Source organism: Epinephelus moara, chromosome 15 (genome assembly GCF_006386435.1).
Source record: "Epinephelus moara isolate mb chromosome 15, YSFRI_EMoa_1.0, whole genome shotgun sequence".
Lineage (NCBI taxonomy): Eukaryota > Metazoa > Chordata > Actinopteri > Perciformes > Serranidae > Epinephelus > Epinephelus moara.
The window spans coordinates 9,428,773-9,456,507 of NC_065520.1; the positions used below are offsets into that span (position 1 = coordinate 9,428,773).

At 43.6% G+C, this 27,735-nt stretch overlaps 2 protein-coding genes across 3 annotated transcripts; one reads left to right on the plus strand and one right to left on the minus strand.

Annotated features, from left to right (window-relative positions):
• Window positions 1–19,088, minus strand: trak2 (trafficking protein, kinesin binding 2). 2 transcript variants are annotated; one of them, XM_050063079.1, is made up of 17 exons: window positions 18,952–19,088; window positions 14,369–14,558; window positions 13,693–13,878; window positions 9,992–10,051; window positions 9,136–9,212; window positions 8,386–8,502; window positions 7,937–8,155; window positions 7,673–7,751; window positions 7,445–7,575; window positions 6,095–6,169; window positions 5,433–5,570; window positions 5,255–5,334; window positions 4,908–5,048; window positions 4,525–4,823; window positions 3,925–4,437; window positions 3,710–3,809; window positions 1–3,565 (listed from the first exon to the last, which is right to left on the minus strand). In XM_050063079.1, the coding sequence occupies exons 2-17, from the start codon at window positions 14,421–14,423 to the stop codon at window positions 2,782–2,784; spliced, it is 3,054 nt and encodes a 1,017-aa protein (XP_049919036.1). In that variant the 5' UTR covers window positions 14,424–14,558; window positions 18,952–19,088; the 3' UTR covers window positions 1–2,781. The 2 variants fall into 2 exon arrangements, with proteins under 2 accessions (XP_049919036.1, XP_049919035.1); XM_050063078.1 differs by having other exon boundaries at window positions 5,210–5,334.
• On the plus strand, window positions 19,037–27,418 carry stradb (STE20 related adaptor beta). Its single transcript, XM_050063081.1, has 11 exons — window positions 19,037–19,176; window positions 19,807–19,887; window positions 22,388–22,490; window positions 22,614–22,735; window positions 22,891–22,999; window positions 23,260–23,383; window positions 23,473–23,644; window positions 23,763–23,867; window positions 23,981–24,237; window positions 24,361–24,403; window positions 24,570–27,418. The coding sequence occupies exons 1-11, from the start codon at window positions 19,165–19,167 to the stop codon at window positions 24,729–24,731; spliced, it is 1,290 nt and encodes a 429-aa protein (XP_049919038.1). The 5' UTR covers window positions 19,037–19,164; the 3' UTR covers window positions 24,732–27,418.
• Window positions 27,419–27,735: the final 317 nt, after the last annotated feature.

The following is a 27,735-nucleotide window of genomic DNA, read 5'->3' on the forward strand; positions in this document are numbered from 1 at the left end:
AATGGTGATCTTGATATATTTCAACCTGGACCCTATGATCTCATGTTTTGGGGTCTAAGTAACAAATAAAGACAAGAATTTTGAAATGGTACAGCAGCCATGAAACAGGCTGCAATGTGACCATTTGGGTTTGACACTGACATGCTCAGATTATTATTTTAAGTGCCTGACAACATTATGGAACAGTTCCCTACAAAGATAGACCTTAATGTTTAACCAGAAACAGCCCCAAAATCGTTACGACCAGGGCCACCACACTCCATTTATATAAACAGAAAATATTAACATGGTAACACACACTTTGGTCAAAGTTGACAGATGCAAAATAAAACTCACAAAAGCCATCTTGGGTTTGTCTTTCCACTGTTCCATCAATCACCATCTCTGGTTTGGGTGAAATAAGCCCTTAATTCACCCAGTTAGACGTGAAACGATGCTGGCTGTATACATGCTTAAATTACATCTTATGTAAATGAGGTCTGGTGGAATTGTCTATGGTGATTTGGGGGCTGTATCTGGTTAAACAAAAAGGATCTCACTCTGCCTCAATACTGGACCGATTTCAAAAACTACTTCAATACCATCAGACAACTGCTACAGCAGCTTGGAAGTGCTCATGCTGATTTAAATCTCAGGACACAATGACTGAAAGATTCTGTAAAGTTTGCTTACACCTGATTTTTAAAAAAATATATTTTAAATGCACTTAGTGAACAAGGTTTTTGTCTATAGCCATGGCTCTCTGGATTGCAATATCAGTGTGTTGGTTGGTCCATTACTTTGGTCCAGATGGAAATCTGGAAAGCATTCCCAAAATGTTATAATGAGTAGCAGTAAACCAGTCGGTGACTTTGTTTCCATTGCTTTATTTTAAAAAAAGAGGCAACTGAGTAATAGCCATGAGTAGTTTACAGAGGATCATGATCTTGGAGGGGAGGCAAGAAGTCATCACAGGACATTCTGTATTTTAGCCAAAAAAAGACCCAAACCCAAACCTCCTGCTGTACTGGAAAATATGACAACTACAACAAATCTAAAGATATGAACAGTCTGCATGTGCCTTCTTTCCTCTTCTCTCCACTCCGACAAACATTACACAGAAGCTTCATTTGTTAAATATGTTATAGCTAATTAACACAAAATGCATCATACAGTACACACGTTTATTCCTTTACTTGATTAATTTGGATTCCCTTCTGTGGGCCTCTACATTTGGAAAACAAAAAAATACTGCTGCATATATTAAAAGCTTATGTCAAAATGTTAGCTGGCGTTGTTACAGCAGGCACACATAATGCTAAATGTTCTCTTTAATATGTTAGAATCTGTATACTTCAGATATCTGTGTCGCTAAATAAAAGTTAAATAAAAAAGTGCAGTAGGTTAGTGGGAGGGTCTGCTTGGACTGACGGATGTTAGGGACAACAGCACTCAATTAATTCGGATAAGCTTTCCTAAAGGAACACTTCCACCTGCTGGCCAGTGTGTGAACCACGTACGTCAACCCCGAGACACATTTTGAACACAGAAAACAACACGTGCACATATGCATGTGACATACCACTAAAATAATGTGTCAGTGGCTTTTCCCTCTGAACCCGTACATCCCACAGGCCTGAGACAAGGAAACTGAAATGATAAGATGTTCTTTTAAGGGCCTACCAAGACCACGGTGAAATGTTTTTGACCAAGCAGTGATCCTTAAATTAACCAACCTCCAAATCCAAATGAGTGCAACTTATATATACAAACATGGCTTCACAGGAACATAAATCATTAACAGTGCTGGCTTCCACGTAAGGCCTCATAAAAACACACAAAACACAAGGACCTGAAGGAAAAAGGCAGACCCATTTTTTCTTGCCCAGTGGCTTCAGCCTGGCCCCACCTGTCTGCTGACAGGTGCATGCTGGGACCTGCAGGCAAGGTTGACAAGTCATGCGGACGCTTGCGAGAGGCGGGAACAGGGGCACGGCACATGGACGGTCACCAGACACCCGTGCAACAATGGACTACTGTCAAATCATTCGAATAATAATACTGGCATGTTAATGGCACGGTCTGACTACGAGATTAGCTCGACAGTGTGCTATTAAGCCAGCTAGCACTTAAAGTCCTCAAGTTATAAAAGCATGTTGAATCCCTTCTCTTGTGACTGTTTTTATTTGAAGATAAAACCATTTGTTGTATAATGGGCATGGCTGGCGAGCATGATACTACTTTATTACAGACTAAAGCTTTTAAAACCCACTACAGAACAAGCCCTTGGAATAGCAACGCTGGATGCTCAGTCATTCTCTCTTTGCCTTTTACTTACGTTCTCTTCTTTATAAAACCCACATCCTCCCTTCCTTCTACACCTTTATCTTAACTCCTTCTTTTCCAATCCACATCCACAAACCATCATTCACTTTCTTGTTACCTTCCCTACGTCCTCTACCTTATCATCCAGAGCCTAACATGACAACTACAGAACCTAATTAATGACTGAGAAGGTAGCGAGAGCTGAATAACCCAGTCAGAGGCAGACTAAGGCCTCAGCAACTAGCATCATGGCAAACATCTACACACACAGACACTGCGGTATAGCTAAAAACAGTCAGTTTAGTTCAATTGTGCTTTAAAATGAAGTCATAAAAAGGAGGGATTGTTCTCCCCGCCAGATGCCCTGACTCCTCTCTTCAAAGGCTGAGAGGAGGAGAGAGGAAAAGGTGGATGGAGGTATAAAGGAGGGGTTCGTTCTGGAGTTTGCACCCTCCCACTCCATCCGCCTTTTCCCCCTCAATGTTTGGTTGTACTTGACGGGACGTGGGAGGCAGAGGCAAGTTTCCGGCGCCGCTCTTTGGGGTTTCCCCAGGGTGTTGGGGGGAGGGCCAGGGAGGTGGGGTGAGGAGGAGGGTGACCAGCTGACTTCCCTGCTCGGGCGCCGATCATGGCCGGGAGGCTCTGGTTGCGCCTCAGGCCGTCCAACAGGCTTCCCCCGCCAGCTGACACAAACGTAGAAGAATCCTGGCGTGGTGCTGGAGCCTCAGACTCTGCACCCTGGAGCACCTTGGTGAATCCAAGACGCCGTAGCCTCTCCACTAGGCCGACGCTGACAGGGTCAGACCTCACTCTGCCTGACTTAGGGGCTGGGACAAAAGCTGGGGTTTCCTGGGAGGGGCTTGGTAAGTCGGGATGTGGGGCACGGCCTAGATTTAACCCGTAAACGTCCTGGAGAAAAAGCTCCGCTGGCCGCGATGCTAGGAAATTGTCAGCCGGGTGCTGGCGGGACTCGGGGGGCACCGGGGAGGGAACAGGTGAGTGGGAGGGTGAGTTAGGGGGCGTGCTTGGGAGGAGGTGGAAGAGAGGTTGCCTGGGTGTGGGCTTCGGAGATGGAGGCGGGGTGTCAGTGGAGACTTGTGCAGAAATGCCCCTCTCCAGGACCAGCTTGGCCAGGCCGCTGGTGGCCACAGGAGGGCGTCGAGGGGGAAAGGAGTCACCCAGACTCAGTCTGCAGGGAGTCACAGGAGTGCTGGGACCGGTCCTCATGGAGCTGGGTGTGTTGGCCAGAGACGACCGAGAACTAAAAAACATGAAGAGACAGAGATAAGGTGAGAAGAGAGACGTGCCCGTTGTAAGACGCCATATTCTTTGCCCTTTATCTTCTAAAAATAATAAAAAATAAAGATACATAAATGTTCTCTTTATCCTTTGCCAGAGCACTGACCTTGGTGTGACCTGTGTGGTGTCACTGGGGTGCAGGATGCGGCATGTGGTGAAGGTGTAGGTGGAGAAAGTGGAGCTCTGACACTTTCCTGGATTTTGGACTGAACACACAACAAATCACGTAATCTGAAACACTTATCGTCATGGCAACAATTAGCAGCAATGTGCTTAACATTCCTCATTAAAGTTTATTGCTCCCTTCTATAAAGTATTTACCAGAGGAAGATGTTGTTGATGTCGACATGCAGATCTGACTTTGTGATTGGACCACTGACGTACAGGCTGTTGGAATGGGCTGAGATGATACGCTGGATTTCTCAGGGATGTGTCGGGGTGCGGGGGTCAGACAGAGGTCCGATCTAACTGATGAGGAAGTGGCGGGCGTCCCAGGTGATGGCGGCATTGCGGGTGACGGAGGCGGGACAGGGAGAGGTGTCACCGAATGCTTTCTGTCTTTCCTCTCCTCTGGCGTAGACGAACAGCGCACCTTGAAGGTGATCCCGCCATCCTCTTCCTCATCCTCCTCTTCCTTACCCCGTTCTGCCGCCCCCTTCTCCAAGGCACCTCTGTGCTCTTCATCCTCCTCGTCCTCCTCCATGTCAGACAGGCGGTAGACGGCGTCGTGGGCCAGTGGGCAGAAACCTTTGGTCACTACTCCAGGGTGGGGGTCCAAGATGGTGGCGAGGTGTGGTTTGGCCAGCTGCTGCCAGTGATGGAGCGTCAGTGAACCTGGAAAAGAAAAGTTACGTTGATGCACCAGGAAAAAAATGTGTTTTATGTGAATATTTGCTGGTTTTCTTATAACTGAACATTTACCTTCCATTGGTTTGACGATCTGAAGCTTCTCAGGCAGGAAGGTCTTAAAAACGCTGGAGCTGAAGGAGAGCTCTGACAGGTTGGAGAAAGAGGAGAGCACGCTGCCCATCGGTGAGCTGCAGCAGCTGCCTTCCCCGTCTCCCTCCGTCCCTGCCAAGGCCTGAAGCTTCCTCTCGCGCTCTGCCTGGAAGAACTGACGCTCGCACAGGAAGTTTTGCCGTCGCAGTGACAGCCGGTGGAGCGCTCTTGTGAGGTCATTTCCTCCTGGACAGCCGGGCTGGCCCATTCGCACCTCCTCCCTGCATACACACACATTTATTGAGCCGAAAAGGCAAAAAGTCGTCCTCGAGTGAAACTGCAAGACAGCAATAGTTGTAACTTACCCCTGAGTGGATGTGAAGGGCTGTGCAGTCATCACTAAAGAGCTCTGCCCTGAGCCGGGGATAGGAGGAGTGGCCGAGGCTGGCCGCGATGTTGAGGCGTTGATGGAGCGGACCGTTTGGAAGACTCGCTTCTGGGATACTCTACAGGAAGAAGAGGTCAGACGTTAGAGACAAGGTCCACAAACTGACGAGATACTGTAGACTACTGAACCCGAAGTTACTGAGTGCAGCAGTTATGTCCATGAGCTTCATTTTAATCAGTCCAAAAAACAAGTGATAGAAATAAATGTGAATTATTGGACCTTGTGCTTGAAGTGCCCGTCAGTAGTGAAGTCTGACTGTCTGACCTTTGGTCCCTGAAGGCGGTCTCCTCCTCTACACTCAGCTCTCTCCTCATGGTGCCTTCGATCTCTGCTGCCAGAGAGTCCTGTACACACACAGTTTTGTTTTGGTGGTTTTGGCTTTGGTGCATTTTATACCTTTATGTTACGAGTGTGTTGGGATTATCCCGAGTGTTTCTCTCACCATGGGGTAGAGGCCGTAGGAAAGGTGCCTTCGCATCCCGGCAGAGGGAGTGTTTTTACTGCGGAGTTCTTTGATCTCCTCCTGGGACTCATGGAGCATCTCTACGCACTCTGCATTCCTGTCCGCCAACTCGTCCAGCTGCAGCACACACACACACACACACACACACACACACACACACACACACACACACACACACACACACACACGGGCAGTGGTTAGTTAAATGACTTTGTTTTTATATGCAGCAATTACTTAAGCAAAGGAAAGTCTTTAATAGATTTTTAAATTAGGTATGCACTCAGACTGTAAATGTATCATTTAATTCGTCAATTGCCTATTACTGGATTTACTAAATTAACATAATTACTAATTTTTATTTTATTTTAACCATGATTTAAATGAGGCAATTAAACCATAAAAATGGAATTAGATTACTCTTTTAATGATTTCATTTTTCTTTCTAATTAAGAAACAGTGTCATGGTTTGTTACAGCTACGGTATGTTAACCCTAAACATCTGGGATTTAGCTTTACAGTTCAAATAAAACTGGTCCAGTTCAGGAGTCCTTTCATACATAAACAGAGAACACTTCCTGTGAGTGAGTGAGTAAGTGAGTGAGTGAGTGAGTGAGTGAGTGAGTGAGTGAGTGAGATTGTACCTCTGCTGTGAGTTGTCTCTGAGCTTCTTTAGACGCCTGCAGGTGGATCCTCAGCTCCTCTTTCTCCAGAGCCAACTGCACACACACAACACATCAGCATTTAAACAGATGAGAGGAGAGAAGAAGAGATGACGGCCACTGATCGGGGGATGTCATTGTTTAGAACGTCAAAAGTAGGTCGGAAGTCAAGTCCCAAGTCAAGACTACTAAGACTCAAATCAAGACCACCATGTGCCAAGTCAAGAGCACCAGGTGCCATGTCAGGAACACTAATTACCAAATCAAGAGCACCAGATCCCAGTTCAAGACCACCAAGTCCCAAGTCAAGACCACTAAGTTTCAAGTCAAGACCAGAAAGTCCCAAGTCAAGACCACTAAGTTTCAAGTCAAGCCCACCAGGTCCCGAGTCAAGACCATCAAGTTTTAAGTCACGTCCCAAGTCAAGAACTCTGAGCCCCAAGTCAAGACCACCAAGAATCAAGTCAAGACCACCAGGTGCTATGTCAGGACCACTAATTACCAAGTCAAGACCATCAGGTGCTATGTCAGGACCACTAAAAGTCAAGACCATCAGGTGCTATGTCAGGACCACTAATTACCAAGTCAAGACCATCAGGTTTTTAGTCACGTCCAAGTCAAGACCACCAGGTGCTATGTCAGGACCACTAATCACCAAGTCAAGACCACCAGGTCCCAAGTCAAGAACACCAGGTCCCAAGTCAAGACCACCAAGTCCCAAGTCAAGACCAGAAAGACCCAAGTCAAGAACACCAGGGGCTAAGTCAAGAGGACCAAGACCCATTTCAAACCACCAGGACCCATGTCAATAACCACCAATTACCAAGTCAAGAGCACAAAGACCCATGTCAAGGCCACCAGGTCCCAAGTCAAGACCACCAAGACTCAAGTTAAGAACACCAGGGGCCAAGTCAAGAGCACCAAGAACCAAGTCAAGAACACTATCTGCCATGTCAAGACAGCTAATTACCAAGTCAAGAGCACCAAGACCCATGTCAAGACCACCAGGTCCCAAGTCAAGCCCACCAGGTCCCAGTTCAAGACCACCAAGTCAAGACCACAAAATCCCAAGTCAAGACTGCCAGGTCCCAAGTCAAGACCACAAAAACCCAAGTCACGTCTGTGTTCCAAACCTTAACAAATCATGAAGCACCGTTCACCAAATGTTAAGTTATTTTAAATCTACATTATTAGGGTTAATAAGTGAAAGCTAATATAATATAATTATGATACTATACATTTTAACATTTGTGCTTGGAGACGATGAGTCATTCCAAGTGAAGTCATGAGTCACTGTTGTTAATGCTGAGTTGAAAGTCTTTGTCTCCTCACCTCCTTCACTCTGTGTTGTAGCTCTACAATCTGAGAGAGCAGCTGAGCGATTTCCTCCTGGTGTCTGAGCAGCTCCTCGTTCTTCTGAGACAGCTCATCTGTCAGAGACACCATCTGGCTGTTGGACTCACCTGGAACCAACACACACACACACAGACCACAGGTAAAATCAGCATCCCAGACATGAGACTGGGTCTTTTAGTGTAAATGTGTGTGAATCTCACTCACGGAGCTCCTTGACACAGTCATTCACTAGCTGCTGCTCCTTCTCCTCATAGGTGATGGTGTCAGTCTTCAGTTGACATGCCTGGAGTGGAGATGTTGAGAGGAACCAGTGAGTACTTCCACCATCATATTCATAATAATTCATGCTGTCAAAAGCAATAATTACACCAACTTCTCAAAATGTGGTTATGATTTAAAGCTTCCCCTTTCACTTCTTATTATCTTCTACCTCCGCTAAAACCTCATCCATCCTGTTACACCTCGTACCTCAGACCTCAGCAACAGATTCTCCTCCTCCAGCTCCTGCAGCTTGTTCTGCAGAGACTCCAGCTGGCTGAGTGCTGCAGCGGCAGTGGTTCCCCCTGGCGTCTGAGGCTGCCGCAGCGGCGTGGACACGCTGGAGTCTGTCTCACTCTCCTCTGAGGCGCTGGCCACGATCCGCAACAACTCGTCCTTCTTACTGAGCTCATGCTGCAGCTGGTGAACCTGGCCAAAGACAAAGGTGTGGGTGAGTGATTACTGTGTGAGATGTTCAACACTGAAATCTGCAGATCTCTGATATTCATACATGTTTAGAGACACATTTTCATTGGTTGCCTTTTGTTTTTAAGTGCACTGACTTTAAATACCCCTCATAGTTAAAAGACCTTTTAGCTCCACTTGGATCAGCATACTATTGCAATTTTAAAACTAGCATATAACTAGCATGTAGCTACCTGGTCCAGGGCCTGTGCTAGCTGCTCCTCCAAGGCCTCGTTGCGTTCCTGCAGCAGGTGGTTCCTCTGAAGGAGTGACTGTCCAATCCGAGCTGCCAGCTCCAGGTCTCTGTCCCGCTGTCCAATAAGAGCACAGAGCACACATCAGCAAAGTAGATGCTGCATCTTAAAGGGTGACTTTGGTATTTTTTATCCTGGACCTGGACAGTCTTTTAAATTAGTCCAGTACTGAGTGAGAGCTCTGCAGCCAGCAGCAGCGAAACAGGCAAGGCAACAAGTGCTTATTTTTGCCACTGACAGGCTCAGGTTATAATTCTAAGTATCTGACATTATGGAGAGGATCCCTACAGTGATAGACTTTTTTGTCAAAGATCCTTTTTGTTTAACCAGAAACAGCCCAAAAATTGAAATTACTGTTTATTTAAATGGATTCAAAGGATCATACCCTTGAACAAAAAGGCCTATCTCTGTGAGGATCTTTTCCGTAATATTGTCAGACATTTATAACATTAATATGAGCCTATCAGTGGCAAAACCAAGCACTTGTAGTTGACATAAATTGACAGTATGTTCAGGCCTCCAGTGGTTACATTGCAGCCTGTTTTGTGGCTGCTGACTGCAGTGGTCTCTCTCAATACTGGACATTGTTGTTACCAATAGTCACTTAGACACAGAAACAATAGTCCAGGTAGAAAAATACTGAAATTACTTTAATACAAAACAAATTGTTGCAAGTGTGTTTATACCCACCTCAGCCAAAAGGTGTGAGACCACTTCGATATCATTGTAAGTCTTGGCCATCTGCTCCACACGATCGGCACTGAGGACTGGCAAGAGAAAAAAAATACTTTTAGGAGACACACAAGCAATCACACACACACACACACACACACACACACACATGCAATATAGTCTGCAATTTGTGGCATGTGCATGCAAACACACAACCTTTAATGTAAAAAACAAATAAAACCACCACATCACTCCACACCAACAGACACACCTCTGTTGCATGCCATGTTTACTAACTACCCAATACAATAACCACAAGCAACATTAGCAGCCACTTCCTCTGAATCTTTACTGTAATCACACTGTAGCAGCCAATCGTGAACAAATGTGGTTAAAATATAAGTCACTTTTGACACTGATGCCATTTGGTGATATAGCTCCACAACATGGCAATGTGGTTGCTCGTGGTCTGAATGTGATGAAGTAACAACAGCACTGAACGCACACTAGGGACGGGACGATACATGATTTTATCACGGATCACAATAAAAAACAAAATAAGTTAATGGCATATTTTAATTATTGGGATCATTATCGTCCCTTACCTAATGCACACACACTACATAGTGCTACAGTACTACAAGCTGTCTACAGTGGCAGATGACCTATACTATTCAAATCTCATCTGCTCTCATCTACATGCAAAAAAACAGAGAGGGGCTCCAGGTCTTTGGCCTTGGAGTGGCTCCAGATCCAAGTTAAAGTGCAGCTGCTGGAGCCGGAGCCACATTGTGCACTGAAGCCCCTCTCTCTCACACTGGAGCTAAATGAAGAAGTTGCAGAGCAGAAGAGACAGATAGAGAGAGAAAGATACCTTTGGAGAGGCTCTGAGAGCCGGGGTGGGAATAAGAAGAGGGCTCCAAGGCAAGATACGCTAGGAGAGAGAAAAGAAGGGGGAGTTCAAAAGGTGCACAAGCAGCCAGCTTGTTTTAGAGAGACAGAGAGACAGGAGGAAAGGAGGTATGAAGCTGAGGGTGAAAGCTGAAGCTTCAGTAAATCAACTTCACTTAGAACATTAGTCTGTCGAGAATCTACACATCAATTAGTTTGGTCCACTTTTAGCACCTGAGTGGGTGTCACCAGCGCCGCACCGCTCCTCCTTCCACCTGTTCAAAGAAAAGTTGCAACTCTAATCATTGAAACATTGCCTTTTACTAAATTCATTTAACAGACTCCAGACTCTGCACCTAAATGTAGCCCACTTATAAAACTACATTTTTATATTGTCTTTGCTGCCTCAATTATCATATCATGTTCCACATCTTCATAGCTTAAGCTTTCTCTCCTCTCTATTCTTTTGAGCTGTCGTCCAGTAATTTGAGGCCCACAATGACCTCTGGATCTAGACACTGCACTCTGCGCTCCAACAACCAACAGTTAAAAATAACCTCTGCCCAACAGAGCCATCTTTGTTACACAGGGAGACAGATACGGTGCACTCACAGCACATATAATCTCTCATGTTACTGTACATTTGATGCCAAGTGTCACACACACACACAATCTTTTACTTCTATCTTTGTGAGGACCCTTGTTGACATAATGCATTCTCTAGCCCCATACCCCAACCTTAACCATCCCAACTTAATGCCTAACCCCAGCCTAACATGTCCTGAACCTTCAAACCAAGTCTGAACCTTTTAAACAGGCACACACACACACTTATACACTCCTTTACCTCCTCCGAAGAGTATGGTGTCACTGTATAAATGATGTCCATGCTCCGATTTGATCATGATCTACCAAACACTACATTAAAAATTAAAGGTACAACTCCGGATGCAGTCACACACTGCACATACAGAGTGACACAGTCTTGTAAGTTGCTTTCACTTGTAGAAGACAGTGGCTGAACTCTGGCCACAATAAATTACATAATTGCAAAGTTCAACCAGTAACAAAGTTTTATTTCCTGTTGATTCTTGGACCACTGGCAGTGCAATGGTCAGTGTGTGACTGGTTAAGAAACACTATGAACCTTTTAATTCACTCTCAGTTAGACCTTTGGCAATAATGAACTCTCACAGGTACAACACTTTGTAACACCCAATTTGATTGTCCAAGATTCTTATTATGAGTCGGAAACCCTCCCGTCCACTGCGATTGTATTGTCGAGTAGTCCCCTACCCCTAAACACAGACATTGTATCGTGGACGTTTTGCTCAACATTTAGCGCTCCTCTCTGTCACATTGCTCTTGGGTAAAGGAAGCTGCAGACCAGGAAGAGCGCTAAATTTTGAAGCCAACTGGCATGGTGGCCAAACTGTGTAACTACAACTTCCAGGTCCATCACGTGATGCCACTGGGCCCAAAATGACTTTCCCTGACACTTTTTTCTAATGTCACAACCTCCTAAAATAACTCCTTTTACAATCAGGATTTTTACCATTTGGTCCGATAACATTTTAAAGTCTTGAAGAGGTGCATGATTGAATCATTTTATCCCCATTCATGTTTGAGGAGCTCTAAACTGGGAGTTAGCTGCTTGGCCATTGGATGTCTCTAGTGCCCTTACTCTATGGGAACTTTTTTGGCTTCATGCACCACTAAGCAACTTTCATTGGAGTTAACAGGGCCCTTCGTCCAACTTAACACGATACAGTCTTTGGCTTTTGCTTGATATCTAGTGTTGGCAAAAAATATTTATGTAAATGTTCATTAGCGTAGTTAGCGTGCATTAGCTTGAAGGGCTAGTTTGGCTTCCTTACTATATTACGTGTATGTCCCTGACACCCTGAACATCCAATGAACACTGTTCACTTTCAAATGCTTTATTGCAGAAAATAAAATAAAGAATAGCTTAATATTTGTACTGAACAGCCACATCTGATTACACTGACACAATTCTGAGTCCGGTACAGACCTAAAATAGTTATAACCACAAAAAAGAATAAATTAAACTGGGTAAAAATGCTGATTTAAAACAACAAGGATCAGTTTTGCTCGACTAAATGTGAAAGTTAGAGGCAAAGGTCAAGTTTGAGGATCCACATGTTGCACTTGTACTCATGTAGTTGAGGTTGAGGCTGGAGCAGGCAGGACACACACATGTGAGGTCACAGTGTCCAAGACTAGAAAGCATTAGAAGTGGGCTTATCCTCTATTTAAATTCCATCCATGTGTCACCACTCTGACTCATCGCTGACATACTTTGCATTAAAATAGAGTTGTAACTGTGTGAAGTTTCTGCTGTTCAAACAGCATTTTTTGCAAAGTCTGCACCAGACAGCTCTCTCTTCCAATTTCACAACGTGACACAAAAATGGGATACCTGATACTTGTATCATCATGTAGGAGTATTGAAATATTGGCTATTTGAACATTGTCAGCATTGTCTAAAAAACACGCACATTTCTTCATATATATGTTTGCTTTACAGCCAGGGAGAATATTAGCACACTATGCCTCAGCGAGTGCATCAGGAACTATTAATAGGCCATGTTTGATTTCACACTGCAGAAGTGGAGCAAATGTTTCACTGAGCAGGAACATGAGACCAAGACTCCCTTACTGTACCCCTGCTGTCACACATGCAGCTAATAAAACCCATACACACACCACCTGAACACATACAGAGTCATGTAAACAAAAGCATTCTGCATCCACCATGTTACACTTCACAGCACAGAGAGGAAGTACAGTATGGATTGCATGAGAACAACACACAGGAAGTCGCATCTAACCAATTGTTACCACTGCTCCCACACACACAACTTGTTTGAATGTAAACACACAAGCATTCATTCAGACTTGCCCACTTCCTGTCTTTCAAGGAACACAGCAACACACACACAGCACAGCTTCTACACCCCTTCCCCTCCACTCTGTCACGTTCTGCCTGACCTTGCAGACACGACCGGAGCTGCCTCTGCGCTCACACCGGCTCACATGTCTCCCTTTATCTCTCTGTCACAGACATACCCAGCTCCATGCAAACGCCTTTGCTCACCTTCCACAGCGAAGCTATCATAAACCTCCTCATTGTGGATGTTTAAAACCGGCATGGTCCAACTTTTCGCTCTACAGATCTCTCCTCATCCTCCGTGAATCCCCCCTCCTCATCATTCTCTGTCTCGTGACTCTGGCCCTGGCTTTGGACTACACTTAACTCTGGCTGGAGCACTGGATTCCTTTTGCTCACAGTCGCTCTGGCTCTCTCTCACTCTCACTCTCACTCACACGCACACACACACACACACACACACAGATCGGTCTGTCTGTGCTTGTGTGAACCAAATAGGCACAATGAGAACCCTGTGGCAAATAATATCCACGCTAAATCCCTGTGATTTTAATCGAGGAGGATGTGCGCTGCATAAAATGAATCCCTCACGTGCCTAATGCACTGAGGCACACACACACACACACACACACACACACACACACAAACACACCATCTGCTCACTGATGTTGCCACAGGCTTGACCAATCAAGAGAAAGTACACCGAGAGACATGGAAACAACTTCAACTTAGTGTCCTGCCCGAATACATGAAATCTAAACGCGCACACTTACTCATGTAGCGGAAGGTCTCCTCGGCCAGCAGGGGGGAGATCGCGCTGTGCTGGCCGGGGGCTTCATCTGGAGAGCAGCTAGGGGACACCACCCAGTCCTGGCTGTCTGACAGGTAGACAGAGCCGGAGTCGGCCGAACCGGAGCCCAGAGAGCCATAATGCTTCCCACTGCTGCCCAGCCCCTCATCTGAAAGAGTCAGATAAATATTATCTAATGTCCATCATTTAAAAAACAATCAGCTATGATAGTGTAACACTGGTGACGCATTACAAATCATCATGTTATCATGCATTAGTGACAATATAAATGAATGGGATGCTTTTATTTTGTAAAAACGGTGCAGCCCTGGTGAAATGAAGTCAGACTGCAGTGAATGTGTTTTGAGAGCGAGTGTGGGCTGATGAAACATTTGAATGTGTGTGTGTGTGTTTTCTTGGCTCAGGCACAGTACAAGCCAATGTCCTTCCACTTGAGCAAATATGTGGTTTACTGGGACAGATGGGGCTAACTATAGCACCAAGCCCAAAGACACAGCATACTGTACTTCAGGGCAGCAACATGACATTGGCAGAGTGGCATTTGAAAAATGACTGCAGCCTTTTGAAATACACACATCTCACTGATAGCAGTATCAACATTAATTTCACAGATGACACACACTCCTGAGACATCCTACCTGTCTCAGTGCTCGACTCCTTCTTCTGCACCGCCCGGGGTTTTGCTTCAAACATGTCCTGTCCTTGGAGCGGGAGGGGGGGAGGGTCCCCGCTGACGAACACAAAGCTGGGCAGAAAACGGGAGACGCTATCGCAGTGTCATCACATCCTGTTTCTGCACTGATGGGTGGTGCCTGCACACACCTTTACCTGAGGAGAGAAATGTTAGACGTCAGAGAAGCAATGATCCCAGAGATAAAGATATAAGTTCATGTTGACTTTGCTCATGTTTACAAGCCAAATTAAGGCCAGCACAAATGTTATAGCAGTCACTAAAACTAGTTTAGTGGTGCAAGATGTCATTTTGTTGCTTACAATGAGTGTGTGCGCACTGAAGCAAATATTCCTCCCACACTGTTTCTACTGGACACTTTAACCGTTGATTGTCTGGCATCTTCTTTAGTATTCAGCAGATCTTATGTGTCACTACAACCATATAAAGAACATCAGTCAAGCCTTAAAGTCTCAAGAACACTTTTACTTTCTTCAGTCTGTATGGCACAAATAATCTGTAAAATAAATAAAAGAAAGTCACTCATTTAGAGATCACAGAGTAGCACCAAGCAAGCCAGCTGCTATATGTTTTCATTTCCTTCTATGTGCCACATACTGTTTTAAGGGAGGGCCGAGGGGTGAGACAGAGCCCTCCCACATCCTGTTGCCTATCTCTGTAGGGACTGCTCCAGGGCTTAAAGGGATGACTAGAGGAATGAGACGGGATGCGCTCTCTTAAAGGGATGAGCTCTCAGTAGAGAATTTGGAAAATGTAAGACCATCTGTAGACACGTTTCTGTACAGTATGATACAGTAATGAATTATGGGCAGCTCCGGTAATTTAGTATTGTGGTCTCATAAAGCTAGGAGGCATTTGAGAAACCGATTTAAAAAAAAAAAAAAAAAAAAAGGTCAAGTTGCCAGCAGATATCCTTTAGCCCTTACTATGCCCCCAAAATGCTGGATACTAATGCAGTTTAACAGCATCTTTCACCTCCAGTTTGTAACATAAATGAAGTCTCCAAGCTCAAATTAAGACAGCCACTGGTCACATTGCTATGATGTCATCGGGGACAGCTATCTGCAGAGCCACACAAGACATTATACAACTGATCTTCATGTGTAAAATCTGTGGAGGCCTACGTTCAAGCGCTGCTATGTTACATCAACTACTTTGCTAAGAGGACACTGTGCAGCATCATGTGTCCTTCCATCCTGCACAACCCCGGTACCATCTGCATGAATGACCTTAGTGCTTGGCCTGTGCGGGCAGACATATCTGTGGGCGAGTGTGTATCAGTGGGCATGCCTGTGGAAAGACAGTGTCCTTGAGCAACATTCATCCTCTGCTTACATAACACTGAGGCCGAAACTGTTCGCTCCGTGGAGGAGATTAATGAGATGCAGTAATGCTGCAGCCTAAATGTGCTGTTTACCAGTAGAGGCCTGGCAGATATACTGTGCTGACCCTTTAATGGCACTGGGATTGGAATTATAATGGTCTCATTTACATAAGGGCTAAGTGCACTGTCCATGCACAGAATGCATATATTAATCATCCTTAATAGCTACTGACATCAATGTGAGCCGGATGAAGATATTTTGCACCAATTATGTTCATATTCATCACAACAACGTCTTTTAGATAAAGCTTCATTTTGTCCCTGATTTAAAACGCCATGGCTGATCTTGACCAAGTGCCTGTGAGTCATCTCATGAGTAACACAGCTAGACAACTACATGATTGTGATACAGTCTGAGCTTGCCTGGACATTAAATAGCAAGAGATGCACTTTTAGTCTCAGGGTCTTTTTATCCCCTTGACAAGGTTAAACCACAAACTATTTTGTTCTAATAGAAATTAAATGATGTGATTTACGTCGTACCACACATGCACACAATTTCCTTTGGCTTCAAAAAGCTGGAGAAAATCCAAACCACAATCTCAAAACCACCACTTAAATGTTGGTAGTAGATTATTGCACATTATAAAATGAGTAAATGTAAGCACAACCGCAAGATGGCAGCCTTGAAAGTAACTCTGAAAAACAGGCAACACAGCAGCATTATACACAACACTAGTCTGTCACAGCTGTCCCACAGGGCCCGTCTGCTTACATCAGCTTTCATCTCCCTTCATGTCTAATCTTTTCATTCAGCTGACGCTCCTATCCAGAGTGACCTACAAGTGCAGCAGTGAAAATGTCCGTATATAAATACCATGCTCAGGTATGGTATTACTATGAGGTCAAAATGAATAATACAACGGCAAATACTACAAGGAGCTCTTTTCTCTCCACGCCTGAAACTCCAACCTGAATTTGTTCAGGGTGGAAAGATGTGCTTCATTTGCCACTTTTTGCCTCATGTCACCGTTTCCATCTGTGCTGTGTCCCAGCATCTGCTCTCGGACAGGGCCTGAGGACTTGCTTTAAAAGGAATAGGACACTGGCAGCAGCATGTGACCCTGACTGGACCCGAGACTTTAACTGCGTATCCAAAAACCTCTGACTGGAACTTCAGCACACATTCCTTGCCGAAAGAAGAAAACAGTACAGTGTAATGTAACTAAAACATGAAATCTCCTCTGATCAGCTTGGTTGCCAATATCCATACAAACTAACCTTCACATGTGCCAATAATCTACTTTGAAGAATTTGATTATACCAAACTCTGTTTTAAAAACCTACATTTTAGAGACTTTTTAATTGTCGGTACATGTGCAGACAAATAAATATGACTTAATATGACTTTGATTAATCCTCAGGAGCTACCTTCCATTTCGGCATGACTTAAATATACGACAACACAATTATTTGTGTATAATTTTACTATTTTGCTGTAACTCTACAATCATCTTCTACCTTGGTGGGCTGTGGAAAAGCTAGAATTGAGGTTTTAGTGTTATTAAGTGCTGCTTTGTGGGCCACTTACAAGCCGAATTTACAAGAAGATCCCAGCATGCAATAAAATATATTTAAGTTAAATTATAATAATTACGCTTTTAGTTTATTTTTAATTATAATTATGTTTTAAGTATATACTCGTTGACTCCCTCGTTGACAATCGGATATGCAAACAGACGGAGAAAGCTTCGTGTTTAACTGCCGATTAGCTAATATTTTGTACATTTATATACAATTATATGTATTTTTTAAAGGCATAAAGGTGACCGTATTTAAAACACGAACCGTTGGTGATGATCAATGTTGTTATGTTGGCTAACCAATAAACAAAAATGTACAGCAGGCCAGCTAACGGTTAATGTGATCGTTATATAAGCTAAACCTACAGATCAGCAGGTAGCTGTTAGTCCTTTGTTGAAATCTAATTTAATTTAACCTACGATTATATTTATTTTAATAAGTATTAAGCATTAGCTAACGAAACGTTTCGCATGTTTTCCTGTGCTGGGCGAGGATGACAGCTCCACTGTTGCTTGGCATTGCGTTGCCATCGCGAGCTCAAACTGGCAGCATCGCTCACGCGGGCAGCATTACGGCATTAAGGATCATTTTAGAAAATGTGTCTGATTATCATAAACTCACCATATGTCAATGTTATTCCACAGCATTGACAGTTCCAGTGTTACATGTGGTGTCTGTCGATGCCTTCACCAAAACCTCAAACAATGGAGCTGAAGGGAGGGAGATGGTGTGTGAGTCATCAACGCGCGACAGAGTACACTCGATGACGTATTAATCACGCGTCAATTATCTGTGTCAAATTAAAAGTCCTGTCAAAAAAAAAAAATACATTTTCGCGGTGGGGTGTTGTGTTGCTCGGTGTTGGCTGTAAAACTTGATACTAATTGAACACCGTGTGTGATTTCAAATTATTAATTATTAATTTGGACACAAAATGACAGACTGTGAACTTTACAGACGGAGTGTCGCGGAGGATTTCAGGCTCTGCTTTGTATTTTAACTTGTTTACGTCGAGGCGCTGCAGTCGGGAGGAGAAGGTAAGCAGCTTCCTTTTATCACAAGATACTTCCCATAAATAAAATAAGTACAAGACATATTATTTTGCTGAGCTAACGTTAGCTTAAGGCTTGAAACATGCGCGTATAATCATAGCTACATCGGTAAGCCTAGCTACTGTAATGGGAGACCTACAAGATGCGTAACGTTATTGTTGTTTTGTGTATTTTCTGTCCTTACGGAGTTAAAAAAAATCAGCGTGTGTTGAAATAACGTCACCTGAAATTAGATAAAAAGCCACTCTACTAACAGTTATTAACCGACGGCATTAAGATTTTTAATAACAGTCGTGTTCTGATTAAACTAAAATGGCTGCAGTTAATCCTAACCTCGAAGTGGATTGGATTTAATAATTGCATAGCGAAATTAAATATTTAAGATTGTAATCAACAAACATATTGCCTATTTTTAGTGCATTATAAACAAAGACATCTGAATAAATACATCTCACTGTTACACAACACTGTTTTTTTTACAGGCTTCATTCACAATTTTCCACCCGAAGCCCCTGACTCAGAGATATCTGCGGGTGAATTACACATCATTCGCTCAGATCTCTAGATCACCTGACACAGCCAGGTAAGCTGCGGGCGGATGGATGAATGGCTGAGGCTGGATGGATGCTGGCTGCTCTCTAGTCTAGTAGGGGATTCAACGGTTGTCTCGTGTTACACTGCTACGCTCCATCCCCCTGTCTCCCTCCATCGCGGTCGGTCTCCTCTGGCCTGTGAGCGGATGAATGCCAAAGCCTCTGATTTTACCGTCGCCAAAAGGACTCCATGTCTTTCTTGGTAAGGATATCAAGCTGCTGCATGGGTTTTACTCTGTGCCTCCGTGCGTGTCGGCTGAGTTGTGACCCGGTAGATTTGTAGTCACGAATCAGCTGGCGGCTCATGCTGATGCCTCTGGTGGGCAGATTCAGTCAGCCTGTAACAATTAGGAGCTTCTGGATAGCAATGCAGCAATCTATTTATCAGATATCAGATAACCAAATTTGCATTTTTGTAAGTTAAATGAGCTGTCAAATATTTTAATAGCTGTCTGAAAACCCAATTTCATCTGCGTATATACCACGGGCTAATGTAGATTGGAAAATATCAGACTTTTGATATCACATGTCACATCTAATGGGCACATCTGATTATGTATGCAGCTCTTATCTTGCTCCGTTGGGACACATCTCAGCTGCCTCTTTGTTATCGTCACTCTACTTCTCTTTCCACTCACCACTTCCCATAAAATGCCCTGTAAGTGCCCTCACAGCCCGTATTCCCAGATGCTTGCTTCTCTGCCTCATCTCTGACCCTCCCAACCTCCCCGAGGCAGTGTATCACCTTCCACTCCCTCGCTCCATGTCTCCTCACCACTCCTCCATGTCCTGTAGGGCATGTCTCACTTGTGCTCCTCCCCCCCTTCACCAGGACTGTTCCTGCATCTCCCACACTCAGGTCCAGCCCTTGGACATAGAGGAGCGCTATGAGGACATCAGCCACCAGTTCCTGGTCAGTAGCCAAGACGCTGTCAGCATGGAGACAGGCGTCACACTGATGCTCTTCCATCACTATTCATTCAGCATCTGTCTGGAGCTTCTGAACCCTTGCCTCAGAGTTGTTACAGACACTAACTATTGGAATAACATTGCAGCTGTTAAAAGGACAGTTTACCCTTAAGTTGAAAATATATTTTGCCTCTTACCTGTAGTGCTATTTATCACTCAGATTTTTCTGATGTGAGTTGCAGTGTTGGAGATATCAGCTGTAGAGACGTCTGCCTTCTCTCCAATATAATGGAACTAGATGGCACTCGGCTTGTGGTGCTCAAAGCGCCAGAAAAATACATTTGAAATTTTCAACAGCAATGTCTCTTTCCAGAGATCATGACCCAGTTACTCATCATAATCCACAGACCTTTTTGTGAGCAGTTTCATGTAGGAACTGTTTTCTTCTACTGAACTACACCTGTCAACCCAATTGGCAACTGTGTTACGGTTGGGGTTAACTGTCCCTTTAAAGCTGTTGGTGACATGTAAAGGGGCGCTCCATCAAATTAATTTTCCATAACCACGGAGGACTCACAAGGAACAGATTGAAATATGAAAATTGATGCATCAGAGGCTGAGATATCTCAATCGTATGGGTCAAGCTCCAAAAACAGTGGATACTACAATTCCCACAATCCAGTTCTTTTTTTATTTGACCCTTGGTGAATGCCCATGCCTCTTAGACTCCCAGTTTATAACACATGCCTTTGATGACTAAGTGTTTAGCCCAGGCCAAGGTGATCCTGATGGCATCATCATGACTTCATCGGGGTATTTTCTCAGATTGGACAAAGCTCCTCCAGAACCACAGAAGATTTTATATAGCTGGCTGATAAGTAAAATGATTTTCATGTGTAAAATCAGTGGAGTGCCCCTTTGCTGATTATTGATTTGACTGATTTCAACTGAAAATTTGCCTGTTTTATTATATTCCTTTATAATCATTCTAAATGCAGTACTTAATAGTTAGTAATTATTACTAACTACTTAAAGGGATAGTTCTGTTCTCTTGAAGTGGGGCTGTATAGGGTATTTATCCATAATCAGTGTGTTATATACAGTAGATGTCAGTCGACACGCCCCCAGTCTGGAGAAGCAGGCCACAGTGCTGATACAAAAGTTAAGCAATGTACTGCTGTGGATGGGGGGCAGCGGCGTAACATATTTGAGCCACCTTAAAAAAATCAATAAAAATTTAAGTGTACGCCATATTGAGAGTATTTTCACTGCTTTACCTTTCTGTCAGCCCATTCCGACAGGGAAGCAGTTGATTTCTTCCCCATCTATGCTCTCGTCAAAGTAACCAGGCTCCACTGACAAAAACAATAATGAACACGGGAGCTGCTGGTCTGCCGCTGCCTTGATCAGCTTGTCAGTTTGCGTTGTGTGACTTTGGTGAATCAGAACTAACCCTTTTCAACGCCAAAGTCACAGGGTAGCACAAACAGAATGGTAGACCAGCAGCTTCTTTGTTCAGGGATTTTAAACCTCTATTTTTGTCAGTGGAGTCTGACTTTGAGGAAAGCAATATATCAGCTTCAGTTCCCCTTTGGAAATCACTATCTGACGGTAAGGTAAAGCAGTAGAAGCACTTAAACTGATATTGATGTTTTTTAGCTGATACTTTTTTAGGTGGATTCCAGACTGCTTCTCCAAATCAAGGGTGTGCTGACTCACATCTCCTGTATATAATAAACTGACTATGGACAAGCACCTCATATAATCCCCCTTAAAAAGATATGAACTATCCCTTTAAAATGTACTGCTTGTGTTTGAGGTCATTTTCCCCCGATAATACGGACAGAATGCTGGGACAGTATGGATAAAACCAATAAAACACATCCATCAGGTGTGTTTTATAGAAAGCTGCATCAGAAATACCTCAAACCGTCTGATGCTGAAAGAAAACCAGGCGCTACACTGTCCCAAAAATCTGTCTGCATCACTGAAACTGCAAGCATCACGCGCCCCGTCCCAACCCTTTGCTCTGCTCAGTGTCACAGTGCCACCGTCTGGCAGCTGTCGTGCCCTCACACATTACCTCACCATTGCAAAATTGGTTATTGTGTTAGAATATAAAGAGGCAGTCCACAAAATTATTAGCACATAACAGAAAAGGCCTTTGCATGGTTTTGTTAATACCTGTCACTAAAGAAGCTTTTGGTTGTTGTAATTGTTTTCAGGTTTTACCACCATTAGCTTCTTTTTTTTATTGTTGTTGTTGTTTTCGGGAAGAAGGACCTGTAACAGAGCCTGTGAGTGAGGACCCTAAGTTCTGTCAACATAACTTCACTTCCTGCTGGTCATTAACAGAGGTCGATGAAGGTCATAGATAATTAATGCAAATTTAAACTGACAGCTCATGTGTATGTGTTGCAGTTGCTTTGCTGAATTATTTTGATATCCATTCGGAGTCACCTTTGAGATGAATTTATAATGTGTGTGTGTGTGCGTCCCTGCAGAGCTGTGACGGTTCTGAATACACTCTGCAAGGGCCAGCAGGTGGCGATGACGTCACAGGGCTGTCACCCGAGCCAGCCCACTACCAGCTGCTGTCTGAGCTGGGTGAGAACACAGCATACATTTGAGTCAGACCATTATTTGCACACATTTTTTCTCACTCAGATCTTTAAGAAAAAAATGAAAGTGCAGTAAGATTTAATTTGAAGCAAATTAAATGTATCACAGGAAGAGGCTTCAATAACTTGAGCCAGGTGAACATGGCACGCCACATCCCTACTGGCCAGCTGGTGGCTGTCAAACAAACCAATCTGGATGAGTGCACCGAGGAGGAACTGCTGCAGCTCATGGTGAGCTGCTATCCAGAAATGATGTGGTTCTTCTCTTCAAAGCATATTTTAGTGTTTCAAAAAGTTCATGAGGCCATCCGCCATGCCTCTGTAAACCCACAATAGTTGCTTTCCATCCAGGATTGTTTCTATCTGATCTCTGTCTCAAACCCTAGAATGAGGTTCTGCTGTCCAGGCTTTTCCGTCACCCCAACCTGCTGACCTCTCGCCTGGTTTTCAGCTCCTGCTGCCAGCTTTGGGTCCTCACACCACTCATGTCCTATGGTCAGCCGCACCTCAATAACTTTTTGTTTTGTCCTTTTAAAACCCATCAAACTTGAAGTTGAAACATTATGCACACTAACACCTTATAGCTCTTTCTTGGTTTTGTCATTCTGTATTAGTGCATTTCTTTTTACAAAACCCTCTCAGGTCAAAATGATTGCACTCACAATTTGCAGCACTGTCTCAAAACTCAGATAAATCACGCCTGAATTTCCATGAGAATTACCTGCTCAGCTTCTTTCCCCTCCTCTTGCCTGCAGGCTCCGCAGACACCTTACTAAGAACATATTTCCCAGATGGAATGAGTGAATCCCTGATAGCATACCTGCTATACGGTGTGCTGAAAGCATTGGAATACCTGCACCGGATGGGCTATGTTCACCGGTCAGTGAGAGATTATAAGATACATCTGTATTATAAAATATAGAAATATTTGTATCTTAATCTCTGTCCACATAAACCTCTCCTTACAGGGGGGTGAAGGCCAGTCATATCCTGCTGTCAGGGGAGGGCCATGTCTACCTCTCAGGGCTCCACAGTGTTTACAGTATGATGCGTGAGGGGAAGAGGATGAGGGCAGTGTTCGATATGCCCCAACACAGCCCTGCCCTGTTGCCCTGGCTCAGCCCCGAACTACTGCGACAGGTCAGGACTCACTGGATCAAGTGATAACATTAATGACAGCATATTTTAGAAAGCAACAGTGTCAGCCTTATTCTAAGGTATTCTGTCGCTCCTCTCCCCACGCTGTTGCCCTCAGTAGGACCTGCACGGTTACGGAGTGAAGTCAGACATCTACAGTTTGGGTATTGTGGTCTGTGAGCTTGTCAGCGGCAGAGTGCCTTTCCAGGATATGCCCCCCACTCAGGTAATGAAAACACTTCCATCCAGACCATTAAGAAGAAATCATATGTGCACATTTAGCTTTAAACTACCACTGTAGTCCACAGGATGTGTCAGTGTTTGAATCTTCCTGCTCAGATGCTGCTTCAGAAGCTGCGCGGCTCCCACTGCTGCCTGCTGGATGTGGCTCCCTTCCCGCTTGGCGAGCTGGGGGGGCTGAAGGTGTCGCGGTCCGGGGTAGACTCCGGCATCGGGGAGAGCGTGGCCACTGGGAGCCTGACACACAGCGCCACCGCTCCTCCCACCGACCGACCTCAAAGCCCTGGGCCCAAAAACCACTCAGCCACCCTCCACAACCTGGTTCAGCTATGTCTGCAGCAGCAGCCTGAACGCAGGTCATTACATTAAAGGGACAGTTCACCCCAAAGTCTGAAATACATATTTTTCCTATTACCTATAACATCCAGCTCACAGACCTAAATGCAAATGAGTGTTTGTCCTGTTTTTGTCTTCCACAGACCGTCAGCATCTACACTGTTGACCCACGCCTTCTTCAAACAGGTGGGTTTATTAGTCATGTCAGTTTTTGTCTAAAATCATTTCTTTGTGAAATTGATGTCATGTGAACTACAAGGATTTTGTCAGGAAAAATAATGTTCTGTGACAGCAAAGAACAATACAGTATGTTGTGCCAATGTTGAAGCTGAGTTGTGTTGTTCTGTGGCAGGTGAAGAGGCACACCAGAGACACCTTCCTCAGCCTCATGTACCCAGCAGTGCCCCTCACCAGCCCCGAGGACCCTCCAGTATCCTGCCCGCCCGCCCCGTCCTGCCACGTTCCAACATCACCCTCCACAGACACCGCCGAGGCTGTGTGGGACTTCTCCTAACCTCAATTCCCTGTCCCTGAATCTCCAAAATTTTGACTAGCAAGCCAAACACAAGACAATCAAAGCAAAGCAATGAGGCCAAATTCTACTGTGCTTTTATTTTGTATTATTAACCCGACTCTCTGAGCCTTTTTTAAGTAGTTTTGTAGTTTTTTTAATGTGTTTGTCTGATGCATATATGGAGTTTGGGTTGTGGGCTGGTGATGAGACTGTGAAAGTGCTGGATCAAAGACGCTGCTCTGATCAAATACTAAGGAATCATAATGTCACGGGACAAAACACTAAAGAAATCGATTAACAAATAATCACGCACTTCCTCCGAGGTTAAAAGCAACTATGAATTAAAGGAAAAGTCCACCCAGAAATACTTCGTTAAAAAACAGCTGTTTGTACTAAGCAATGGATGTTTTAACGGTTTCACATATCCATGGTTAATGGTCATTTTTTAGGTGACCATATTAGCTGTTCTTCTTCTCCTGGAGGACCTTGTTAACTGAATCTGAAATAAATAACTTAATACCTCAAAAAGTTAAATCCTAATAGGTACTGACAAAATAACCACTGAAGTCTGTGCTGGGGCGGATTTTTCCTTTACATTGTTATGTTTTCAGACTGTGAATAGTGAATACTTAGGTACATAAAAAGATATTAACAACACATGCATATATATTCAAATTTAACTGAGGTTTTCAAACTAAGAGTCTAAAGTTGTGGTGTGAGCTGCAGTTTGCAACAAAATTTGCCATCCTTCTTGGAGTCATAACTCAGTAAAATCTGAACACAGACATAATGCACATATTTTTAGATTCGGTGTGACTTGTACCTTCTGAGGATATCATAATATCTGATGTCTATCGCGAGTAAAAAGATGCATCTTGTTACTGCAGAACCTGCTTGAGAATCTTCACGATTTTAAGTTTTCATCAGTATCAAAGTAATCCACTGATAGTTGTCTGTACATCCATGAGTACATTGCAAACAGGAACTGCTAGGAGTTAATTCGGCATACTTTTAATGGTGCCAATTTGCCAAAACAAAACAAATATATGCCGAAAAGTCAGGCTCAAGTTGTTGCAGCTGACTTACTGACTCCATGGCAACATCATACTTCAGTATACCAAAATATTACTATTACTACTTGCTAAATTACACACACTCCCAAATGTAAGTCTCAAGTGCCCTGAGGCATCAGAAATAACTGAGGAAATATGACTGATTAAATAACTGTCCACAAGTAACTATGTGAATACATTTTGCTGTATGTTTGAACATATATGCACATAGTGTTTAACATATGTATAGACATTTTAAAACATGTTATCACATGTTTGCCTGTGATCAAATAAGACGGTGCAAAGTTGGCTCTGGGAAAAAAAAGAGCACATGAACAATAGAGTAGACTTTATTATAGTGTAGAGTATATCTAGTGTCCCATGTAGGAGTTAGTGGATAACCATCAGTAGATAAAAACCTTCCCTCCTGTATCGTCAGTGATTCGCCAAACGAGTATTTCTACTGTGCGCTGTGACCACTTTTCCAACAATGCCTTTTTGTTTCAATGGAACCTGCATTCTGAACATGGTGATCTATCTTTAACTGTGATTAAGTGTACTGTGTATGACAACTGTGATCTGCAGTACATATCAAACATGGTAGCTGTATGAGCCTTATATACTGTATATATACACATATATTATAAATGATATATATGAATATACAACCTTTGATTTCTAAACCTGTTAGCCTTGATTGATTTTCTTTATAGATCTGTGTTAACAGAAAAGTGTGTACTATGTTTGTTTGTTTGTTGTTTTTCTATAAAATGCTCCATTCTGCAGTACTTCCAACCATCACAGTGCAATATTCTTCTTCTTAAATCCCTGGTATTTGATGGATCCTGGAGCATGGACTGTAAAAGGACTTTCTTCTGGGATCTCGACAACATGTACTCAACTGTAGACAAACTGATTATTTCGCTTGATATGGATGTAACTGTCCATGACTGTTCTGACACATAGAAGCGAGCAGATGATGACATCTTCTTCTGCGTGCGTGAGGAGACTTCCAAACCTAACAGCACAACAAGATGGGGACAGCATCTCTAACACTGGGGTCAGCTGTGGCTCAGGAGGCAGAGTGGTCGTCTGCCAAGCAGAAGGTTGGTGGCGGTGTCGAAGTCTCCTTGAGCAAGATACTGAACCCTAAATTGTTCCTGATGGCTGTGCTGTCGGTGTGTGAGCATGTGTGATGAACAGTTAGGACCTTGTACAGTAGCCTCAGACACCCGTGTATGAATGTGTGTGTGAATATGGTGCTTGTGTTGTACAGTTGTTGGTGACTATTTACTGTTTACCCACAACAACTCACACACAAATCTGATAAATAGCTACAGGTAAGAGGACAAATATGGATATTTGATTTTAGGGTGATGTGTCCCTTTTAGTAGGCTTTATGTGACTTCATTAAAACAGTTAAATAATTTCTGGCTGCAAAAGAAATAAAATCTTGAATAACTTATCATCTGTGTTTTAAATTAGAGGAGCAGCAGTAATCTGATGACCTATCTAACTTGTTATTAAAATTAATCAGACCTCATTTTGTACATGAACATGCAAACTGATACCTGATTGTGTCTGAATATCCCACTGATGTGTTTTGCTTATTAAACATCACATTCTGGAAACAAAAACCAAAAAGCCCTTATCCTGGTTTTGAGAAAGCTCAGTGTACTCCATGAGGTATTTCAAAAGGAACTGAAATACAGAGGCATGTAGTCATGTTTCTGAAGGCTGCGCTGTTTGCACAAGCATATTTTTAACTCAAGTGATGAAGCAAATACTACTATTATTAACAATAATAATTTATTTTTAGCATTTTTAAAGCAAAAATGCAGCCCAGAGTGTTTTGTACAGCAGCATTAAAACAATATAATCACAAAAAGAATAACAAAAACAACACAATAAAGCAGGAAAAATTCTGTAAAAATCAAAGTATTCATTGAATC

Excerpts from the sequence above, each read along its gene's own strand:
- stradb (XM_050063081.1), top strand. Across the intron at positions 22,491-22,613 it reads CCAGCTGCTGTCTGAGCTGG|GAAGAGGCTTCAATAACTTG; the intron begins GTGAGAACACAG and ends AATGTATCACAG. Across the intron at positions 23,868-23,980 it reads AGGATATGCCCCCCACTCAG|ATGCTGCTTCAGAAGCTGCG; the intron begins GTAATGAAAACA and ends CTTCCTGCTCAG.
- trak2 (XM_050063078.1), bottom strand. The coding sequence starts at position 14,423 with ATGTTTGAAGCAAAACCCCGGGCGGTGCAGAAGAAGGAGTCGAGCACT. Across the intron at positions 6,170-7,444 it reads TACAACACAGAGTGAAGGAG|TTGGCTCTGGAGAAAGAGGA; the intron begins GTGAGGAGACAA and ends GTGTGTGTGCAG. Across the intron at positions 5,335-5,432 it reads CCTACGGCCTCTACCCCATG|GACTCTCTGGCAGCAGAGAT; the intron begins GTGAGAGAAACA and ends GTGTGTGTACAG.